Source organism: Mixophyes fleayi, chromosome 12 (assembly GCF_038048845.1).
Source record: "Mixophyes fleayi isolate aMixFle1 chromosome 12, aMixFle1.hap1, whole genome shotgun sequence".
NCBI lineage: Eukaryota > Metazoa > Chordata > Amphibia > Anura > Limnodynastidae > Mixophyes > Mixophyes fleayi.
Window position 1 is genome coordinate 14481333 of NC_134413.1, and position 20784 is coordinate 14502116.

General features: G+C 43.6%; 1 protein-coding gene across 3 annotated transcripts in view; it reads right to left on the reverse strand.

The window, feature by feature from the left end:
* Positions 1-20784, reverse strand: part of CDKL1 (cyclin dependent kinase like 1) — a 29219-nt gene that overhangs the window by 2288 nt on the left and 6147 nt on the right. For all 3 annotated transcript variants that reach the window (XM_075192626.1, XM_075192627.1, XM_075192625.1), the window contains exons 2-8: positions 18652-18944; positions 12909-13030; positions 5844-5916; positions 1690-1780; positions 1005-1205; positions 774-913; positions 58-213 (exon numbers count right to left, since the gene is read on the reverse strand). In XM_075192626.1, the coding sequence (XP_075048727.1) occupies positions 58-213; positions 774-913; positions 1005-1205; positions 1690-1780; positions 5844-5916; positions 12909-13030; positions 18652-18819 (951 nt within the window). In that variant the 5' untranslated portion in view covers positions 18820-18944. The remainder of the gene's footprint in view (positions 1-57; positions 214-773; positions 914-1004; positions 1206-1689; positions 1781-5843; positions 5917-12908; positions 13031-18651; positions 18945-20784) is intronic.

Genomic DNA, 20784 nt, shown 5'->3' on the forward strand with positions numbered 1-20784 from the left:
AAACAGTTACGATTTAGAGGGATAATAGGGGTTCTCGGTGTGAGCGGCAATACGTACCCCTGGGAAATATTTCCTGTGCAGTCTGGTCTGCTTTCTGCTGACTCTTTCCGGGTCCTTTGCAGCATCCCCCTCCTCTCGAATACTATCGAAGTAGGGGTGTTGAAGCAGCTGTTGACACGTCAGCCTCTCGGCGGGGTCCACATGCAGGCAGCCCTATGCAGAGAGAGAGGAGGAGAGGGCGATAGATTCAGGTGGATCAGTACTGTTTACAGGGTCTAACAATACATCACAGAAATGTACGGGAGATTGTGCCACGCTGAGCACAAGCTCTGGAGACCTACTGGACAATACACGTAGAAGTACCCAAAAGAAAATAATTATCCCAGAATTATTTTATGTGAATAATGACAACTTTTAGGTGAACTTGACAAGGTTCTGAGCACCCTGTGCGCTCATTCTACAGAACTGGGAACATACAGAAGAGCACAACAATGAGGTAGGTGGAGTTAGAACACCTTGTAGCCAATCAGAGCATTAAAAAGTTAACAGCATCAATGACTTTCAATTCAGTTGATGTTGGTGTATCCATGCGTATGTCCGAGTGGTATGGTGCGCGGCAATATGTAGCCGTCAAAGCATTTCAACGTTAACACCAGCACAGAGTCGTGATGTGAGGCTCTTGAATGGAACAACGTTCACTCAACCAACAAGTATCCTATAAATGCAGCAGCTCTACCTTTGTGATAACCAGTAAGTATGTGGAACCTTGTTACCTTCATAAGTCCCAGAGCGTAATTGGATATATTAGAAAATCTCGATTCCAGGGGCTCCATATCTTCAGGATCCGGGATACTGACTCCACTGAAAAACTGGTTTGTGCTGAAGACCTGTTGATGCCTTGGAATCAGATCACCTGCGGGGAAACAGAGTGTTAGCAACACATAAAAATGTAACTTGTCGAAGCTGCTAATTTTATAGGATTCTTCCCAATCCGCGGAACTCACCCAAAGTTCTCCTGATCAGGTACAGCTGGTCCACATCGGACTTCCCCGGCCACAGGGGTACTCCCGATAACAGCTCAGCGAACACACAGCCGATGGCCCAGACATCCACGGGGGGTCCGTACTGTGTGTCTCCCACCAGCAGCTCCGGGGCACGGTACCACCTGGTGGCCACATAGTCTGTGTAGTAGTCGCAGGGCCCGGCTGATTATTCCAAGACAAAAAGACATAGAAGATTATATAGATTATAGTGGCATTATACACGACTGTATAATGCAAGAAACCAACGGGTAATAAGAGACTTCTCTTATTCACAATCATTATACTTTTGTTCTCTACAACAATTCATTAAATGTATCAATGTTTGTGCCCCTTTAGAACTCCACAAATGTATATATTTATTATATACATTTTACCTGCACTATGCCAATTTAAATTGCCTGAACATCTACCAGTAGACCCCTGTTACGTTCTCCTAGAATGACCCATGTAGGTCCACTTCTATAACCTCCTTTAGCCGTTCACCATATCTATCCCAGGGCCGGCACAACCATTAGGCAGTTACCCGGGGCGGCGATGGTTAGGGGGGCACCTAAAATCCTGGATGAGTGACATAATGTACTATACATAGTAATACACCTAGTTCTGATACAACATGGTCTTCATTCTGCCTCTATTTAATACTCACTTAATATTCTGGCAAATCCAAAATCACACAGCTTGATGACCGAGTGCTTGGTAATGAGGATGTTTTCTGGCTTTACGTCACGGTGAATACACTGGTGAGAAACAGAGGTGATGGGTTCAATGCGATAATCTCATCTTCATGTGACAAATGAGCAAGAAAAAAAGAGGCTCAGTGGGCAAAAACCAACAAGTACTGTGTGTAAAGTAAGTGTGTAGTCATTCATCATCATTTATTTATATAGCGCCACCAATTCTACAGCGCTGTAGAGAATATTTGTCATTTAAAGCAGTCCCTGCCCCATTGAAGCTTACAGTCTAAATACACACACACACACACACACACACACGTTAATTTTATCAGCAGTCAATTAACCTACCAGTATGTTTTTGGAGTATGGGAGGAAACCGGAGCACCCAGAGGAAACCCACGCAAACACGGGGAGAACATACAAATTCCATGCAGTTCCCTGTTCGGGAATTGAACTCATGACTTTAGCACTTCTTCTGCCTCACAGCGCTGACCACTGAGCCACTGTGCCGCTACATGTTCAGTGCCATAAATACACCTGTCCATTCACCACGTGTCCCTGTAAACCCAATTTTGTTGTTGACAACCACTAATTATATATATATATATATATATATATATATATATATATATATATATTTTAATTATAAGTTTATACCTAGTGCAGGGACTCTTCCAGTAACACTACCTACAAAAATAAAAAACGTTCTATGCGGAAAGGCTGTCCTCAAATCCCTGTGCCATGGGCAACGTGAATACACCCCTAAGGCTCTATAAAATAGTTTAATATGGATTTACAATGAGGCATTATGGTTATACTAATGTTCTACAGATCTTTAAAAAGGCTGCATAACCTATAGGGGTGTTTTGCTCCTCACAACTGAAGTTACAAATGGAATCAACACGAACGTTAGGGGGCAGACAAGTGCCCATAGTTCCCCCACTGAGACGTTTTAGTGGCATTATAAATATTTTTTATCAGCCCCAACTACATGAGCAATGCACAACAGGTGATGAAGGCCCTTACAGGCCAGTTTTATTAACAAAGTGGCTCATTATTAGCAATGTCGCAGGATTACGATAGCAGGGAAAAAAAATCTGTTAGTACAATGCTGTATTCTTTGAATAAAGCTTTTTTTAATGCATTATTTTCTTTCCTTAATAATTAAAAGCTATATTGAAACTTTATTTAAACACACACACACACGTATTCTTTGAATAAAGCTTTTTTTTTTAATGCATTATTTTCTTTCATTATTAATTAAAAGCTTTATTAAAACTTTATTTAAACACACACAAGGGGTTGAAAGCCCAAATTCAGCACATATGTTCGCACATTGGCAAAGTCTGGCCCCCAGGAGCAGCAAGTTTCCTCTTATCACTCCGAGCCAGTATCTCCAGGGAACCCGAGTATAGGCCAGCTGCATCAGCAATATTTCTTTCAGAAATAACAACCATAAATATGGTTTATTTAATTTTTATTGCTGTGAAAAATCGCTCATCGCTACGAGTCCTGTGGCCGTGGTCTGCAACATGGCAACCATCCACACGCGTAGTCCTAGTATTCACCATAAAATTACCACTACACTATGATTTGTGGTTCATACAAATAAAATATCAAGTACTATATTTCGTTGGAAAAGGTGAAACTAGATTTATCACAAAACCATTGTTAAAGGTGCATTATCACAAAAATCTATAAGATGTTAATATTTGAGTGTCCTTTCAACAAATTCATTTTTGCCATATTTGTGGGAACATCATTGATTTAGTCGGTATAAAGAGCCATACAAAGTGTTTTGTTTTTAAAATGTTATATCCAGAAATAGACTTCCGACAAGATATAAACAGGATTACAGACCATTAGAGTTACACAGCAGCCATTTACTGCATAACAACTAGACTGGAAATAACGCAGAAAAGCCCATTGCTATGCAACATCTGGTAAGCTCCTCGGCCCGCAGCAACAGAGGATTTAAGTGTGTGAGGAATTAAGGCTATTAGAACAATTAGCTAAAACATGAAGCCAACTATTGGAATGATCAAAGCGAGAGGCCCGGTGTCACAGGAGAGATTAGTGCAAGCTGAGCCAGGAGAGTGCAGTGTAATCTACCTAGAAATGCTAATTGCTTCTATATTTGGCCATGTAATGGCTTTGGGAGAGAGATGAAAAGCAGATCACAGTATGACAGGAGCAGGTCCTGTGGGGGTGTAAAGTGCAGGACAGCCATGAAATTATATCTGCCCCGAAAATGGGGCTCTTGAAAGCCTGGCTGCAGGACAGCATTCGAAGGAAACTAATAGCATTTAACTATTTATCACATGAAGGTAGCAGTCGCCAATATACAGAGACCCAGAGCATTCCCAGATACACAAACACATCCGTGTGTCAATCAGCCATGTAGTACAAGATCCCTTATATACAGACAATACATTTAACCCTTCATAGTCCCAGAGCAATGAAGGGTTAAATGTACTGCACAGTGGTCAGCAAGGATTTAACGAGTGCCCGGTGAAAGGCACCATCACAGAGCATGGTACAGTAAGGAAATACTTTATATTTGTGGTGGGGCATTAAAATGTTATACATATTGCTCCATGAAAGTGAATTCTTACAGAATACAATGTGGCAGGAAATAAAGTAAATATTGTTCATGTTATTATCCAAACTGTATGAAAATACTGTTACATGCATCTAAGAAACGTCTCCAGAATAGCTGCCTGCTCCGGAATTTCTGTGAGATCTCCGGACTCTTCCTGGGAGTGCAGTGCAACCTCCTGCATCCTGCCCAATTCTTTAGTGAAGTGGACAACAGGGCCGTCTCTCCCATTGGGCACAATGGGCAGGTGCCCGGGGGCCCTGCAGCCCGTCGAGGCAGCGCTGGAAAAAAAAAAAAAGAAAGGAAATACTTACCTTGCGGCCAGCTGGCGATCCGGCTCCCTCCCTGGTCTCCTCCTCCGTGCGGCGCTCGCAGTGCATGTCGGGGGCGTGACGTCATCACGCCCGACATCCATTGTGGAGCGCAGCACGGAGGAGTCCCTCGCGCGAAAACAGCAGGCAGCAGCAGTGACTGAATAAAAGTGAAAAGAATAAGCCGATTAAAAGGTAAGTTAAGTTGGTTTTTTTAATTTTTATTTAAAGGGACTCTGACGGCTGAAAGTGATATATATATATATATATATATATCTATCTATATATACCCCGATGCATTGCTTTGCCCAGGGGCCCATAATATTGTTAAGAGGGCCCTGAGACAAGTATGCATACTTGGCAACTTCTTATAGTTTTCTGTCCGGGAGCTGCCGGGGAGAGGTGGGCGTGCGGGGACCCGAAAATCGCTTCATTTTGGACCCCGGGGCCAAATGCCGCAATTCCCAGAGAATTGCGGCATTTTGGACCTAATTCTGCCCACTTCACTAGGAAGTGGGTAGATGCGGGAGACTGCCATACACTCCCAGTAGTCCGGGAGACCCACCCCGAATCCGGGAGTCTCCAGGACATTCCGGGAGAGTTGGCAAGTATGGAATATACACGGATCTCACATAATTTTATGATATGTTGTAATGACTTCCTGACGCTGCAGCGTTTTGTGGCGCAGTAGGTGATGATGATGCACCGTTTCGGTAGTCCCTACAGTGGTTGCTTGTACTTTACCGAATCCAATATAAAATACTTCTAACATACAAAGCCATTAACAAAACTGCACCAACACAGTGGCCTAATGGTTAGCACTTCTGCCTCACAGCACTGGGGTAATGAGTTTGATTCCCGACCATGGCCTTATCTGTGTGGAGTTTGTATGTTCTTCCCTTGTTTGCGTGGGTTTCCTCCGGGTGCTCCGGTTTCCTCCTACATTCCAAAAACATACTGGTAGGTTAATTGGCTGCTATCAAAATTGACCTTAGTCTGTGTATGTTAGGAAATTTAGACTGTAAGCCCCAATGGGGCAGGGACTGATGTGAATGAGTTCTCTGTACAGCGCTGCGGAATTAGTGGCGCTATATAAATAACTGATGATGATCTCACTTGTCACAAAACATCTCACAGCTAAAAACCTCCGCGCCCCATATCCTCACTCATTACTTGTGCCCATTCCCGGTTACAGGACAAACTGCTGCATACTCACATTGTGCTTGTGGCAGAAGTTGACCGCTTGTAACGTCTGCCAGGTTATACTCTTGACAAGATGCTCAGGTACTCTGCAAAAAATAAGGGACAACAGTATGAAGACAAACTTCAGTAGAACACGTCTATGATTTTGTGGTCACATATCTGTAGACCAAGCTGTCTGGTCAATATAAAACAAAATGCATTCTCAATCCATCTGTTCCCACAAGGTTCGGCATAAGACCGGCTGGCCACCTCAGGCATGGCAACATTCAGCACTTAATTCCCAAACTAGCAGAACGACATGGGATTGACATGGACAATTGCTGGAGTGCTAAACAGGGCAAGATGTACGAGGAAACTGGGGTGAACTCCCTGACCCTTTTTAGAAATTAGGCCAGTAAGATCTTGCAAAATCAAAATAAATTTCTCTAGACAATTTCAAGATGGACAATAAATGTCTAGCCCGCCAATCAGGTTACAAAAGGTGTAATAACGAAACTATGGGGAATAAACATATTTATTTGGGACAAAAATAAACTATTCATTTTTGGGGAGATAAATATTTAATTAACCCATTTTTGAACAAATTTGGGGGGGGGAATGACAGTCATTGTATAAGGCATGGTCACTCTTACATGCGCGCTCTCTAATCTGACCGCCTACTTCAGAGATACAATGGATTCCAGAATGTATAATAAGAACTATTATAAGATTCTGAGTGGTTAGGTAGCTATATTAACCCGTTCCTGACCTCAAGCCGCTTACTGAATTGTGCTGCCACAGAAACGAACAAAGGGGGGGGGGGGGGGGCGAGGGAAGCTGAAATGAATGAAATGAATTCCTTTCCCGTCATAAAATTGCACACAGGATGGGCTATAAAGCAGCTGTCAATGTCTTGGCTCATAAAAGGCCCAACACACTATGCCCTTATCACCACAACAAATACCACAGGACTCCTCTCTGCATTTAACCTCTTACATGCTGGGGGTTAATGAGACTGTAGAGTATTCGCATTAAACCGAAAGTGGTGAGATTGCTGTATAACTTCAGAAGTATACCATGAAAAAAATAATTAGTTGATTTTTAGAATGTAAACAGCCTTAAAGTAACACTAAACACCAAATGTGTAATGTATCGACATGTCATGAAGGCATAATACTATGTTTAGGGTCACCACATCCGACAAGCTTATCAAATTCACAATTCACCATTCTCACACAGTTCATTCCATTGCAGCTCTGTTAAAAATAAAAATCTTAATTCCGCTCTCCACCCACAGACCGCTCCTCTTTAGGACAGTGTGATGGGATCTCATGCAGGTCAAAAATCTGAGATATCACTGGCAGGAAGCAAGTCTGTCAAGCTGTCAGTCACTGTCTGCCTAGTCAGTGAGAGAGCACCTCCCACCAAACAGGACAACTTAATGCAGAGGAGTGGGAGAAAGTATGGCAGACATATTCAGTTAGTAACGCTACAATTATTTTATAGCTATTATACTGCTCAGTAATACACAGCCCAGCGGTGGACTTAGACTTTATTTTTAAGGGGAGGGGGGGGGGCGATTTAGTACAGTAACCCCCTCATTCTGATTGGCTGGTTACAGTTGGCCCCGCCCCTGATTAGCCCTGCCCCTTTGATCAGCGATTTAAAAGGTATGCTTGTTCTGCTGGGGAGGGGGGGGGATTGTAAGTGACCCAACTCTGGCATCTGCACAGTAACAGAAGCTGTTGAACCGTGGCACCCCCTTTTGTGGGGTGAACCAGTGTGCAGCCTATCGTGTTTCTAGGAAGCAGTGACATCACAGAGGTATTACCTGACTAATATTTATGAGGTTCGACTAATATTCGCAAGGCCCAAGTAATATTCGCTTATTGCTGAATTGATGAGCTACATTTTCATAAATATGGGTTCGGCCCACAAATGGATGCGTCTACTTTATATAGGTGACAGATCTACCTATGTACACAGTATGTTTTAGCTCTGGCAGATTGAGCTTATCCAATGGATTCAGTCTGTTAGGACAGGTGGTGTGGAGTAAATGTAGCTTCTAAAGGGAAATGGCCACCACTCCTGTCCTAAACACACTTTCAGTCTCCCTCCAAATTAGCCGCACTGTTAGCTCCTCCCCCTCCCATAAAATAAGGGGTCTCTGGTGATGGAACTGGTCATCACAAGGGGCTGCTAAAGAGTGAGAGTTGTATAAAAACTACACTCCCATTACGTGCCTCCTTGGACTGATGACACTTAAAAAGGGTTGTATATGTTTGGACAAATCTCGCTCTTTTGGTAGAATTTTGTGGCTCCCCATTCCTTTGCTTCTCCCATTGTCCGAACTCAATCACAGGATTAACACTTTTCAATGGAGGAGAGAAGTGGTCCATGCAGCAGAGAGGATCCTGGGAGGAACACTCAAACTGCGGTCAGTATGTTGTGAAGGCAGCGCCTCATTGGACAAAAGCCACAGCCAATCCAAAATGGAGCCACATTCACTCCACCCTATCATACAGAGCCCATTGCCCATTGCTCTAGTGGTCGGATGGGGTTACCTGGTGTTAGTTAAGCATTGCCAAGCCTAGACTTGTGTCAGACTTTATCATGTTACGAAGACAATCCTGCCACAGTTGTCTGGCAGTCCCACAAAACAGACCCGACGTCTGTAACAAAGCTTTATATGCTGGCATCCAAACGTTATTTATATGCAGGAGGAGGGGGGATGAGTGTTGCAATTGTTTAATATATGCAGGGTAGAGCAGTGAAGGGGAATATTCTTTTCCCTACAATACCTTTGTTTGTTTTGGAGACTGTTTCCTTCATATTTAAGATTAGCACAGCTTGCTTATCAAATTAACAAGCACTTAACGTGCACTCAGCTGATCGTCGTCTACTCCCTAGAAGGATTTTCATAAGTAGCGCAAGAGTCTTAAATGTCACTGAATCATGTAATCTTACGAGAAGAGAATCAGTTGAAGATAAACTGGTGCTTGCAATATGCTTAACGTGTGTTGTGGCATGATGTGTAATTAATGCAGAGAGTAAGTATTGTTTCTTAGCCATGGTAGTCTCAGATCCATAGGAACAGGATGAGCGAAGTGAATAGAAGAGATTTAGGGCTTGAATGATCAAGGAACGCAATGCCGATACGTGCCGTATGCTGTGTAAAATCGCACTGCGCATGTCAACAACCGGAGCATGCACCAGTGAACGCAGCATAGTCCAATTCATTTCCAAGCGCAAAGGACCAATGCTACAGTCTATGATTTCAAGGGGGGAAAGGGGGAGGGGAATTGGCGTACGCATGTACAGTAAGGGTGCGTGAAGCTAGAGCACACACAGCAATTAACGTCCAATTCAAGCTTTGGCCATCTCTGTCGTATCACTTGCACCAACTACATGGCTAGTCTAAGTGCCGATTACTAGCGATGACGGCTGTGTGTGCAGCTAGATCATGTGTTTGCAATCAGGAGCAACTTTAAAAATGAATAGTCTACTGTTCATAAAATGCATAACATCATCATCACCATTTATATAGCGCCACTAATTCCGCTGCGCTGTACAGAGACCTCATTCACATCAGTCCCTGCCCCATTGGAGCTTACAGTCTAAATTCCCTAACACACACACACAGACCGAGATAGAAAACATCCTAATAAATGTATTTTATGGGGAAAAAAATATTTTTAAAATGTTTTGTCATTAATGACAGGCGACATTTATTGAATAGTTGCGTTTTATTTTCTGTGTGTTCTTCTAGGACTTGACATCCCACATATGTTTGTGACCTATCACAAAGTTATCTGTTAGAGCAGAGTGGACCTAAACCAGTGTTGGCTAACCTGTGACACTCCAGATGTTTGTGAAACTACAAGTCCCAGCATACTCTTCCAGCAATAATCTGCTATATATTGGCAAAGCATGCTGGGACTTGTAGTTTCACAACACCTGGAGTGTCACAGGTTAGCCAACACTGACCTAAACCCATATTCATCAACAGACGTATTTTCACATCCGCTCTTTGTTGAATGCAGACGTGCGTATCCCCGATGTACGTGCATTTTATTTTAAAAACAACGCACATTACGGGAATTTAGACTGTAAGCTCCAATGGGGCAGGGACGGATGTGAACGATCCCATAGAATAGCTGCTGAGAGAACGCCCAAGAAGGCAGCCTCACCCTCTCCAACAATGTAAGGCACTTGAGTCCTACTGGGAGAAAGGCGCCATAGAAACAAAGAATGATTAATACATTAATTTAGGTTTTGTTCACTGCATTGGTCTATGTTAACTTTATCTGCTGGACTTGTCAATTTTGAAATATATAAAATCAGTAGAGCATACGGTGAAGCTAGACGACTATCACCAGAAAGTGGATTTGGATGGGTGGTATTCAGCCATACTTGGAATTGAGTGGGGCGTGGTTTCACAGATCAGGGGCTGGGCTTATTGTGTCTAAATTTTGCTGGATAAATCTTGTGAGGTGTGCTAAAACTCACAATTAACAAAAAAAAAATAACACACAGCTTGAGTATTTTGAAATGGTGACAATATGGGTGTTTTGCTTGGAAATTTAAACAAAGTAGATGCAGCCATTTCTCCGGACTACGGCCTTTGCACACAAAACGGCTACCTTCATTTTATGGTGGCCAAAGATGCGTTCTTCTTCTATTTAGTCCTTCATGTGAAAGGCTAGTAACTCAATAAAACAATAAAGAATACATTTATCTACTTTTGGAACGTAGGGTAGTTAGAATAATCATAAATAGCTTTGTACGATACTCATAGTTACCTGTCAAGGGATCAGACCATGCTGGACAAAGGACATAAAACCACAAGAATGGCATGTACAACTTGAAACAGGAAACTGAATTAGCTTTTAGGCTTGTGCTTTAATCTCTAATAAATGCAGCCACTCCTACACTTCTTATCATGTACGTTTATTACACTGATAAAGGCTATGTCAATACTATGGACAAGCCACTGTTTACACAAGGCCTCAATTAATCAGCCACATGCAAGCCCTTCATCCAATACGCTACCTGCTGTGGGAATGTATCGCATATCACCATAGCACCAAGTCACTGTACCGGAGTGTTGCCAATAAATTAAAATGAAGTATCGTTAGCACAATGCTGAAAGCAAATAACAACAATGAACACTGACAGCCAGCCCTAATAATACCAGTTACTTATCCGGTGGCGTTACAGAGAGTGTCACATGACTAAGGCAACAGCGTAAAACGGAACTTTCTTGCTCAATATCGATGTCATACGAACATTCCGTGTATAATAAGTGAGTTCTGATGTCATTGCGTCAGTGTTCACTAGGGAAATTGTGTATTATAATAAACAACAAACCCCCTTCTGTAAAATATAATGGATATTAGAAGTGACCTCAGCCTACAGCCTGGTGATATTACATGGTGTGTATAAGAGGATGGTCTTATCCCATATATTTGGGATCCTATTATTTTTCACTGGACTTTAGAGCTGTATATTTACACTCTCAGGTTCCCAAGTTTATTCAGTAAAGCAAAGTTAGTAAATATGGCATTTAGAATAGAACTGTTCTCTAATAAAAATTCAGACAGCATTCTGCTGTCCATCTAAAACTCCCAGCTAGGCTCAGATTTTAACAGCTAAGCTTTCCCCATGGGCTCTAGGGTGCCACAGGTATAATATTAATACAGCCCAACAACAGCAAATAAACACAAGAAAAAAAGCAGAGCTGTTGCTTTACCTTTAAGGCAGCGACAAAGGAGGAAGAGGGGAGGGGGGGGCAGGAGGCAGCGACAGAGGAGGAGGAGGAGGGATGAGGGGGGGGGCAGGAGGCAGCGACAGAGGAGGAGGGGTGAGGCAGGAGGCAGCGACAGAGGAGGAGGGGTGAGGGGGGGGGCAGGAGGCAGCGACAGAGGAGGAAGGGGGGAGGGGGGGGAAAGGAGGCAGCGACAGAGGAGGAAGGGGGGAGGGGGGGCAGGAAGGCAGCGACAGAGGAGGAAGGGGGGAGGGGGGGCAGGAGGCAGCGACAGAGGAGGAAGGGGGGAGGGGGGGCAGGAGGCAGCGACAGAGGAGGAAGGGGGGAGGGGGGGCAGGAGGCAGCGACAGAGGAGGAGGGGTGAGAGGGGGGGCAGGAGGCAGCGACAGAGGAGGAAGGGGGGAGGGGGGCAGGAGGCAGCGACAGAGGAGGAAGGGGGGAGGGGGGCAGGAGGCAGCGACAGAGGAGGAGGGGTGAGGCAGGAGGCAGCGACAGAGGAGGAGGGGTGAGGGGGGGGCAGGAGGCAGCGACAGAGGAGGAAGGGGGGAGGGGGGGGGCAGGAGGCAGCGACAGAGGAGGAAGGGGGGAGGGGGGGCAGGAGGCAGCGACAGAGGAGGAAGGGGGGAGGGGGGGCAGGAAGCAGCGACAGAGGAGGAAGGGGGGAGGGGGGGGGCAGGAGGCAGCGACAGAGGAGGAAGGGGGGAGGGGGGGCAGGAGGCAGCGACAGAGGAGGAGGGGTGAGAGGGGGGGCAGGAGGCAGCGACAGAGGAGGAAGGGGGGAGGGGGGGCAGGAGGCAGCGACAGAGGAGGAAGGGGTGAGAGGGGGGGCAGGAGGCAGCGACAGAGGAGGAGGGGTGAGGGGGGGCAGGAGGCAGCGACAGAGGAGGAGGGGTGAGGGGGGGCAGGAGGCAGCGACAGAGGAGGAGGGGTGAGGGGGGGCAGGAGGCAGCGACAGAGGAGGAGGGGTGAGGGGGGGCAGGAGGCAGCGACAGAGGAGGAGGGGGGGGAGGCAGGAGGCAGCGACAGAGGAGGAGGGGGGGGGCAGGAGGCAGCGACAGAGGAGGAGGGGGGGCAGGAGGCAGCGACAGAGGAGGAGGGGGGGGCAGGAGGCAGCGACAGAGGAGGAGGTGGGGGGGCAGGAGGCAGCGACAGAGGGGGAGGGGGGGCAGGAGGCAGCGACAGAGGAGGAGGGGTGGGGCAGGAGGCAGCGACAGAGGAGGAGGTGGGGGGGCAGGAGGCAGCGACAAAGGAGGAGGTGGGGATAGTAGGCAGTGACGGAGAGAAAACCAGTAACTTAATGCGCCGTCAGCTGTAGCTTTATCCTTCACTCACCCCCGCGGATGCCGGTCCAGCTCATGGAGGACAGTGTGATCACAATATTCGAAGACCAAATGTAGCTTTCTTTTCCGTCTGAAGACCTCCAGGAGGTTCACAAGGTTTGGATGCTTTAATTGCTGTAAAAGATGAAGTAAAGTCAGACTGGTGGATTCTACAATGTGGAAGTAAAAGTGGATTACTGTATTTTTGCCGTTACAAAAATTTAAAAATGAAAACTGGCAACTCTCCTTGTACCAGGCATTATACATTTTCTCCGACTTATTTTTTGATTGAAAAATGTATACTTTATTTTGCATGAAGATACGGAAAAACCAAAACACAGACGTAAGACATTGCATTCCAGTGTAATGCTTCGAAGCGCAGCTCAAACGCAATACGCTCTGAACCAGACTTGAACGCAGAGCAAAGCGCTCGAAGTCCAGATTGCCAACCATTACAACATAGTACCCCTCTGCTCTAGCTTATATTGTATTTGGTTAAACACTTAAATGACAAGTTATAAAAAGAAAAAAGCAAGCAAACACGTCGGTGGATCAATGTCACTTCTAGTCCTATATCATGAGGGGGTTTAATAGTTTAATATTGTGTACTAACATCAGAGATTAGGTCAGGATTTGATGGTATAATATGTGTAGAGCGATTTACATGACCCATGTCACTGAGGCAATGGAAGAGCATCGACTAATACTTTCCAGATCAAAACACAAACAGAGGAATTGAAAGACCCGTCCGTCCTCGCTGATCACAGGACACACAAACAGGATTTCTCTCCATCTCTCGCAAACGCTCCTCCAACAGGTATTGTTGGTTACAACTCAGCGTTCACTAAATATTTGCCAACAGGTCTGTATAGGGAGAATCAGAGCAGCTTAGCTACACAAACACTTTGGCAGATAGTGCCTGGCATTCCAAGGATCAATAAACAGAGGTGGTTACTATTTACTGAACGCAGGGAAAACACTCCTCGAGCAGGTTTCCACATGTTAAACTAATACCGATGAAAGCCACTGGGCATTCCAGACGGCCACTTTCTGGCGTGGGAGAGAGCGAGCAAAACCTCTGACAATTTTACAAGCGGAGCGATGACTCTTGCCCATAAACTCCGATAGAAAAGAACGTCCTGAGGTGGCGGCCCTGATAATGAGAACAAGGCATTATAATCAGCTTGTTATTTTCAACTTTTTTGTCCCAAAGCTACAAAAGGAGGGTCTATTTAACAGTGTAACCCATCTGCACTGAACACTGAATGTGTCATTGTACGGACTCCTCACTGGTTATCGAACAATGTCTGGACTAACGAAATTAAGTCAAATAAGATGTGCAGAGTATTAAATAATAATTTGAAGATAAACTATAGGAATAGCCAACTGCTTACAGAAATAAGTATTTCCACCCAAAATGCTACCATTCCATTTACCCTCATAACTTATTATATCCGTCCAACAGAATTCATAAAGTCCCAAACATGCCATCAGGACCCCATCACACATAACTAACTATGTCCTCCATCAATGTCATTATACTACAAATCTAATCTCCGTACAGTCAATGCCCATATCTAGATACCATCACCGTGGTCAACGCCTCAACTCCTCAATTTCTAATGGCAGCTTAATTCCAAAATATCTTACACCAAAAGGTCAATATCTTTACAACACATCCAAATCCTGACTCTTCTCATATCCACTCGTCCTTTCCACAAGCTATACCTTTCTCCCCCTCCCAATATCCTCCACAGCCAATGCCATATTATATCCATTTATACTCCCCTTCATCATTTGTCTAATGTCATAATTGTTTCAATCCACTCATTGTCTTTTCCATACCAATTTCCATCACCCTTCCAATCTCCCCCATCGTCACCATCTCTAAACCCAATGCCGCCATCCGTCCAATCTCTACATCAACGAACTCGTGCATATCTTAAGATACGTTTCCATTTGAACCTGGATGTAAGTACACTCTGCCTAAATGTTGCTTGCCGTATGTAGACTGACAGAACAGACTGCTGTATACGCATAAAGTTCAGAACACATTAAACATTTTTTTTTTAAAATACAACTCTTAACAATATGATCATTAATAGAAATATGGGTTTAATTTATTTTTTTACATGCAATACATAAATAAAGATGTTCTTAATGAGTACGGTACATAAAATGCATTTTTATGGTCTATCTTACTTGCATACACATTTCTTGCGCTAGCTAGAGGCACACATACGTGAAGTTTGTAATACAAAGACTATTCCGTGTCAGTCGTCATCACTATCAGTCAGCACTTACACTGCCCTGTAGCTGGTGCAAATGATATGGCTAAAACCAGACATACTTAAGAGAAACACAGGACTTGAATCGTCCAAACATGAATCAGGCCCTCAATGTTTGCAAAATGTATTTAAGTAAAAATAGATACTAGTTTGACATTAATTCTGATTCAGACACGTAAATCTTCTTTGCTTACAAAGCCGTTCATAAGGAGATCTCTGCGTAAATCCCCAATGTGTTAATTACAAGTTCTAGATGCCTTAATTTGCGGAGCTGAGCAGTAAAGTACTTTATAATCGGATTGTGGAGGACTCTTGAGGGATAAACTTCTGTGAGATGCTTTATTAATCACTAAAGACTGACTGCACTTTCTTTCATTGGGAATTAGTAATCCTGGGTCACACACATTTCATGCATAACTGCGAAGCTATAAACTTCTTCACTTAAAGCGAGTGGCCAAATAAATCAGAGAATAACCAAACGTTTATCGAATCACATACAGATGGTCGGTGATTACATAATATTACGTTCTCCACAAGTGCTAATTAACTACTCTAAATCTGACCTGGCACATTACAATCTAATCTTTTTTTTTAGTTATTAGAAAATGAACATGTGGGTGACAATCAATCCAGTACGATCAAATCTAGATGGACAAACTCTATTGATAATCTGAATGTATTTGTTGGCGACGTTCCATCATAAAGGATCAGAATTGGAGCAGATTGAAATGTGTAACAGTACAATTAAAAGAAAGTATAACAATACTACATATAGCCTGCGTTACACAGGCACTGAACCGGTCTTTCTGCTCCATAAGATTATATATACCGGTATATATCCCCATTGTTGTTCTGATACGTTATTAGGCAATAGATATTTCGTCTTCACCTGTTACTACAGGGGCAGCGATTATTATTAAATTAGGAGTATCCTTAATTTATAACACGGCAAGATATCACATATCACGCAGTGCTGTACATTAAAGAAATGTAACAAGCAAATGATATACATTGGCATGAAGCAGAAATCAAAGGTGACCTCACCAAATATAAGGAGTGCGGGGGACCATTAAATACATATGGCAGCGAAAAAAACAAACGTAGCTGCTGGTGGGGAAAGTATAAGTGGTGAAAGAAAGGTGATTGTGGATGAGATGGAGAGATATAGGCTACAGTGAAGAAATGAGTCTTCAGGGATCATTATACAATTTTGAAGGTTGAGGAGACCTATAGTCTTCCACAGATAGGGGGCGCTGCAGGAGAAGTCTTGCAGATGTGCACGGGATGTGGATATGAGTGGAGAAGACATTCGAAGGTGGAGCACAAAGTTTGGCTGCAATTGTAAAGTTTTAGGAAGGCCTATGAACAGATTGAGAGACTGCCGTACTCATTTTAACCAAATTAATCTATAATATTCATAACCACACCCCCTTCAGCGTTGCATCCTGGGCGATCGCTCCCGGTCGCTCCTCTTGCACAGCCCTAGGTTAAGGCCCTGGGTTTGGAAGCTACAGGACGGGAGTTCATCAAGAGGTTGTTTTAACAATGGAAATGACTATTGCATGCTTGAATGGAATGGAAAATATTTGAGGCAATGCAAAGGTTGAATAATTTGCTCCTGGTAGGAACCACTGGTAGACTGAATTTGCAGTAGTCCAGAAAGGACTGGATGAAGTGGACCGATTGTGAGATAATGAAGGAAGCCAGGTGGTCATCTTAGGTTTCTGGGTCAAAATCTATGGAATATGTTACAGGCGGAGAATGAAAGAACTTGGATCATGCATGCGTGAGATTACTTGTAAGGCTTGGTGTTAGCGGTGTCTCCCTAATTAATTAAATATTCACTCTTAGCCCTCAGGTCACCATATTAAATTTCTACCTAAAGCGTGCCTGTGTTATGCACGCGACGTCTTCCCTGAAGGAAAGCAAAGAGCCAATGTGTCAACATAATTATTACATGTTCAGTCTCTGCCTTTACCAAAATCCTCCAGGCATCTTTACATAGGAAAATAAATAAAATATTTCTCCAGAACATTACTGGGTACATAGTGTAACAAAATAATTACGGGTTATCTTTTTTTGTTGGATGAACGATTTTTTTTTTTTTAAGTAGCATATTGAGAACTGAAAAAACGTTCCAAGATTTGGGGACCGCTGCACCTCCGTGAGGTAGTGAAGACAAGCGACACTTAAGGCGACTTTACCTGCGACTCCTGCTTTTCATTAGCAGGCGATAACTTCTGAGTAACCTACCTCTCAAAGGCGAGGGGATCCTAGTTTGTTTGCTTTTTGCTCAGTAAAGAGAGAGAGAAATATGAACTACATATTGGTTACCAAAAATTATTTCACTAAATTTTCTGGACTGCTTTAATTGAAGTTTCACCTGAATTATGGGTTACATCCATTGTTATAAACAAAAGTAACAAAAGAAAATTAAACTTTTTCAAAAATGCAAAAAAGGGATCACAGGAGAAGTTTCTGGTCAAACTAGCAACACTATACAATAATGAGTATAAAGTAATACAAAAACCAAAGAACACATATTGGGATGGGGTATAAAATGTAGTACATCTTAGCCTCTGTTCTACCTTCAGTTATGCATGAAAAAGTTTATTTGAAGGGAGCGACAACCCTTGTTAAATATACAGAACCCCTATGAAACAAAACAGTAAACTTAAAAGATATATATACATAGGCAAACAGGGGTGGGTTTCCTAGTGCCTGGAAACCCCCATCCAAGCCTGAGGCACTGTATAACTGAGACGGCTGTACCCTGCCCCCACTTCACACGGCTCTGCTTGAAAAGGGAGAGCTGCGTGCACCGAACAGTAGTGCACGCAGCATTGCCCATGTATATTATGGGGATAGGAAGAGTTGGAGAGCAGCCAAGCACTGGCTAAAATTATAGCCACGCCCCTATGCATGCTGGTCACGCCCACTGGCGGCGTGGTGTGGAAACCCCCCCCTCTGCAAATCCTGCGTTTGCTCCCGATATACCAACTAGCATCAAACAAGGGCAGGTAGAGAAGGAGAGTATTCCGGAATTGGCTACACGTTGTGCCAGCCTAATTCATCATTGGTCAGCTATTGTTTTCGCTTCATCTAGTTGTTACTTGCCAAGGCGCTGCCAGTAAAAAGGTAAGGGAAGAGGCACGGTGGCACAGTGGTTAGCATTGCATTGAATGAAACTCTGTTAGCTTTCCATGTAGGTTTTGAGTGTCTATTATCTCAGTCAGCTTAGTAGTGGGTATTTAAGCTATAGAGCCGCCATGTCCACATTTAGCAGACCAAATAGAGGAGTTCATTGTACGCATGACAGGAAAACAATATGCCAAACAAACAATGTAATATCAGGCTGCAGAGAGAGGAACATAGAAAGGTAAGAGGCCAGTTCTCAAGAGGAAAATCGGTGAAAATGTGTCTTCCTTTTAATGAATTATTATATATATATGTATTATCCCCCAATACCTTAAGCATGCGTATCTCACGCAGAGCGATTTTCTTAATCACAGGATCATCTTCGGATTCCAAGAACTTCTTAATTGCCACAATCTGTCCTGTGTCTCTATTCCTGCATTTAAAGACAACTCCATAGGAACCTTCCCCTATCTTCCCGATCTTCTCGTACTTGTCCATGAAGACACAGTCTGTCGAGTTTGACCTTTAAATCAAGTGCTTTGGGGCCCAGCTCCGAGCATGAGACGCGGGTCTCTGAAAAGCAGATTCTTTTCACAAATGGCAATGTGTTTTTTGGGGGACACCTGGAAACAAAACAAAAGGTTCGCCCGTTAGAGTATAATTTCTATTGAATACTCAATGCACAGATAGAAGGGGCATGATGTAAGGGAATAATTTATGTTGATGGCACTCTATTCACTGAAGAGGCCTGTGGACCATTGAATAAATTGAATATGGGGAGAAGAATGACCCTTTAATGACAGTAAACAGTTCTATTTATAAGTACAACAGTAGTTGAAATATATAATATATGAGTCATAAATTATGATCAAAACAATTGATCAATTTGTTGCTTTGTAGATATTTCCCAGCAGATTTTTCAAACAATTTACATATCATTCGCTCTTAACTACATTAATTATATTGCATGCAGTAGATTTACATGATATCAACACTTATAGGGCTGTAGGTTGAAATGTAGTGAGGTTGATACACTGGATGGATGCAAAATTAAAGATGAACCAGGGTTAGGATGTATCAAAGTGCATTTTATTCCAAAACACAATTTTAAATGTGTATTTTAGGCAGTTTGCAAACCATGGAGTGTTATCGACCAGCAGTTTGCAAAACCACATAGAAAACCATAAGAAAAGATGGCAATTTTTTTTTAGACGTGGTTCGTAGGAGAGAAAAATGGCATGCTTTTGCATACAAAGCCTATAAAAAGGTGACCGATTAAGCGCCGACACATTGTGCAGTACTGTACAATTAGGAGATCACACAAATAAATTATATACAATGACATGAAACAGAAGGTAAAGACGGTCCTGCCAAAATGAGCTAACAATTGATAAAAAAAAAAAAAAAAAAAAAAGAAAGAGAGACGATGGCGAGGAAACTGTGCGTGGTCATTATAAAGCAACGGCATCATCATCATCCGCCATCTGTGACGGCCAGTTCTGTGCAGATACTGGTGACGTGGTACGGTTGGAATGATGTGCAGAGGACACATGAAATATGAACTAGTTGTTGTAGAACTCTTGAAGCCATCAGCCGCTGGCAGCTATGACTCTGATTCACTATTTATCTTAACAGAACCTTCTTCGTCTTTTGGTTCTAGAGAAGGATGTCGATTTCCTGCTGGTCAGACACTCTTGTGGGTATCCGCCAGCTTGTTTTTCTTTACCAGGCTTGTTGCAGGGAACAGAGCCAATACAAGTTGTTCCCTATCTTGCCGCCACCGAGGAGGCTACGGAGAACACCGAAGGAGGAATAGAGATGGCAACAGCAATGTCCGTAGAACTCAGCTGAACAAAGATGGTATTCAGCAGATCTTCTAAACACGGTCCTTTGTGTGAGGACACTCCCTTGGTAATGCCATGTAACTTCCCGCTGCCTTCACAAATCTGTAGCTGTTTAATATTTGCGAGAAGATGATAATCGGATAATCCGCAGATCGGAGGGTGGGAGCAAACATTTACAAATTAAGGGGTCTATTTAAAGACATCAAATTTTCTTCATGTTATCATTTCTTACCGCAATGACAAGAAATGATTTAATGTGCCTGTTTGTTAAAATTGTCCCGGCGATAGTTACTTATAGGTTCTGGCGGCCTGTGCACAATTTTCGATAGGAAGGAGGGGAGGACCACAAAGCCTGTGTGAGAGCCTTACCTGATCCAGTGCAAACTGTACCGTGGGTCAGGCGTGGTTTCATCTACGTTCCGGCAGTGCTACTGACGGTTCCAGGTGGGAACCGCCAGACCAGACGGCGTTTTGCAGGCAAGTGTAGACCTGTCACCTAAACTGCTGGGTGGTCCACACTGCTGGTGAGTAGAGCGTTTGGGCGAGAACGTTCTCTGTCCCAAATACTCGCTGCCCCCATGTCCAGGCCAGAGTAAGACGGAGTGACGGCAGGTGGAAT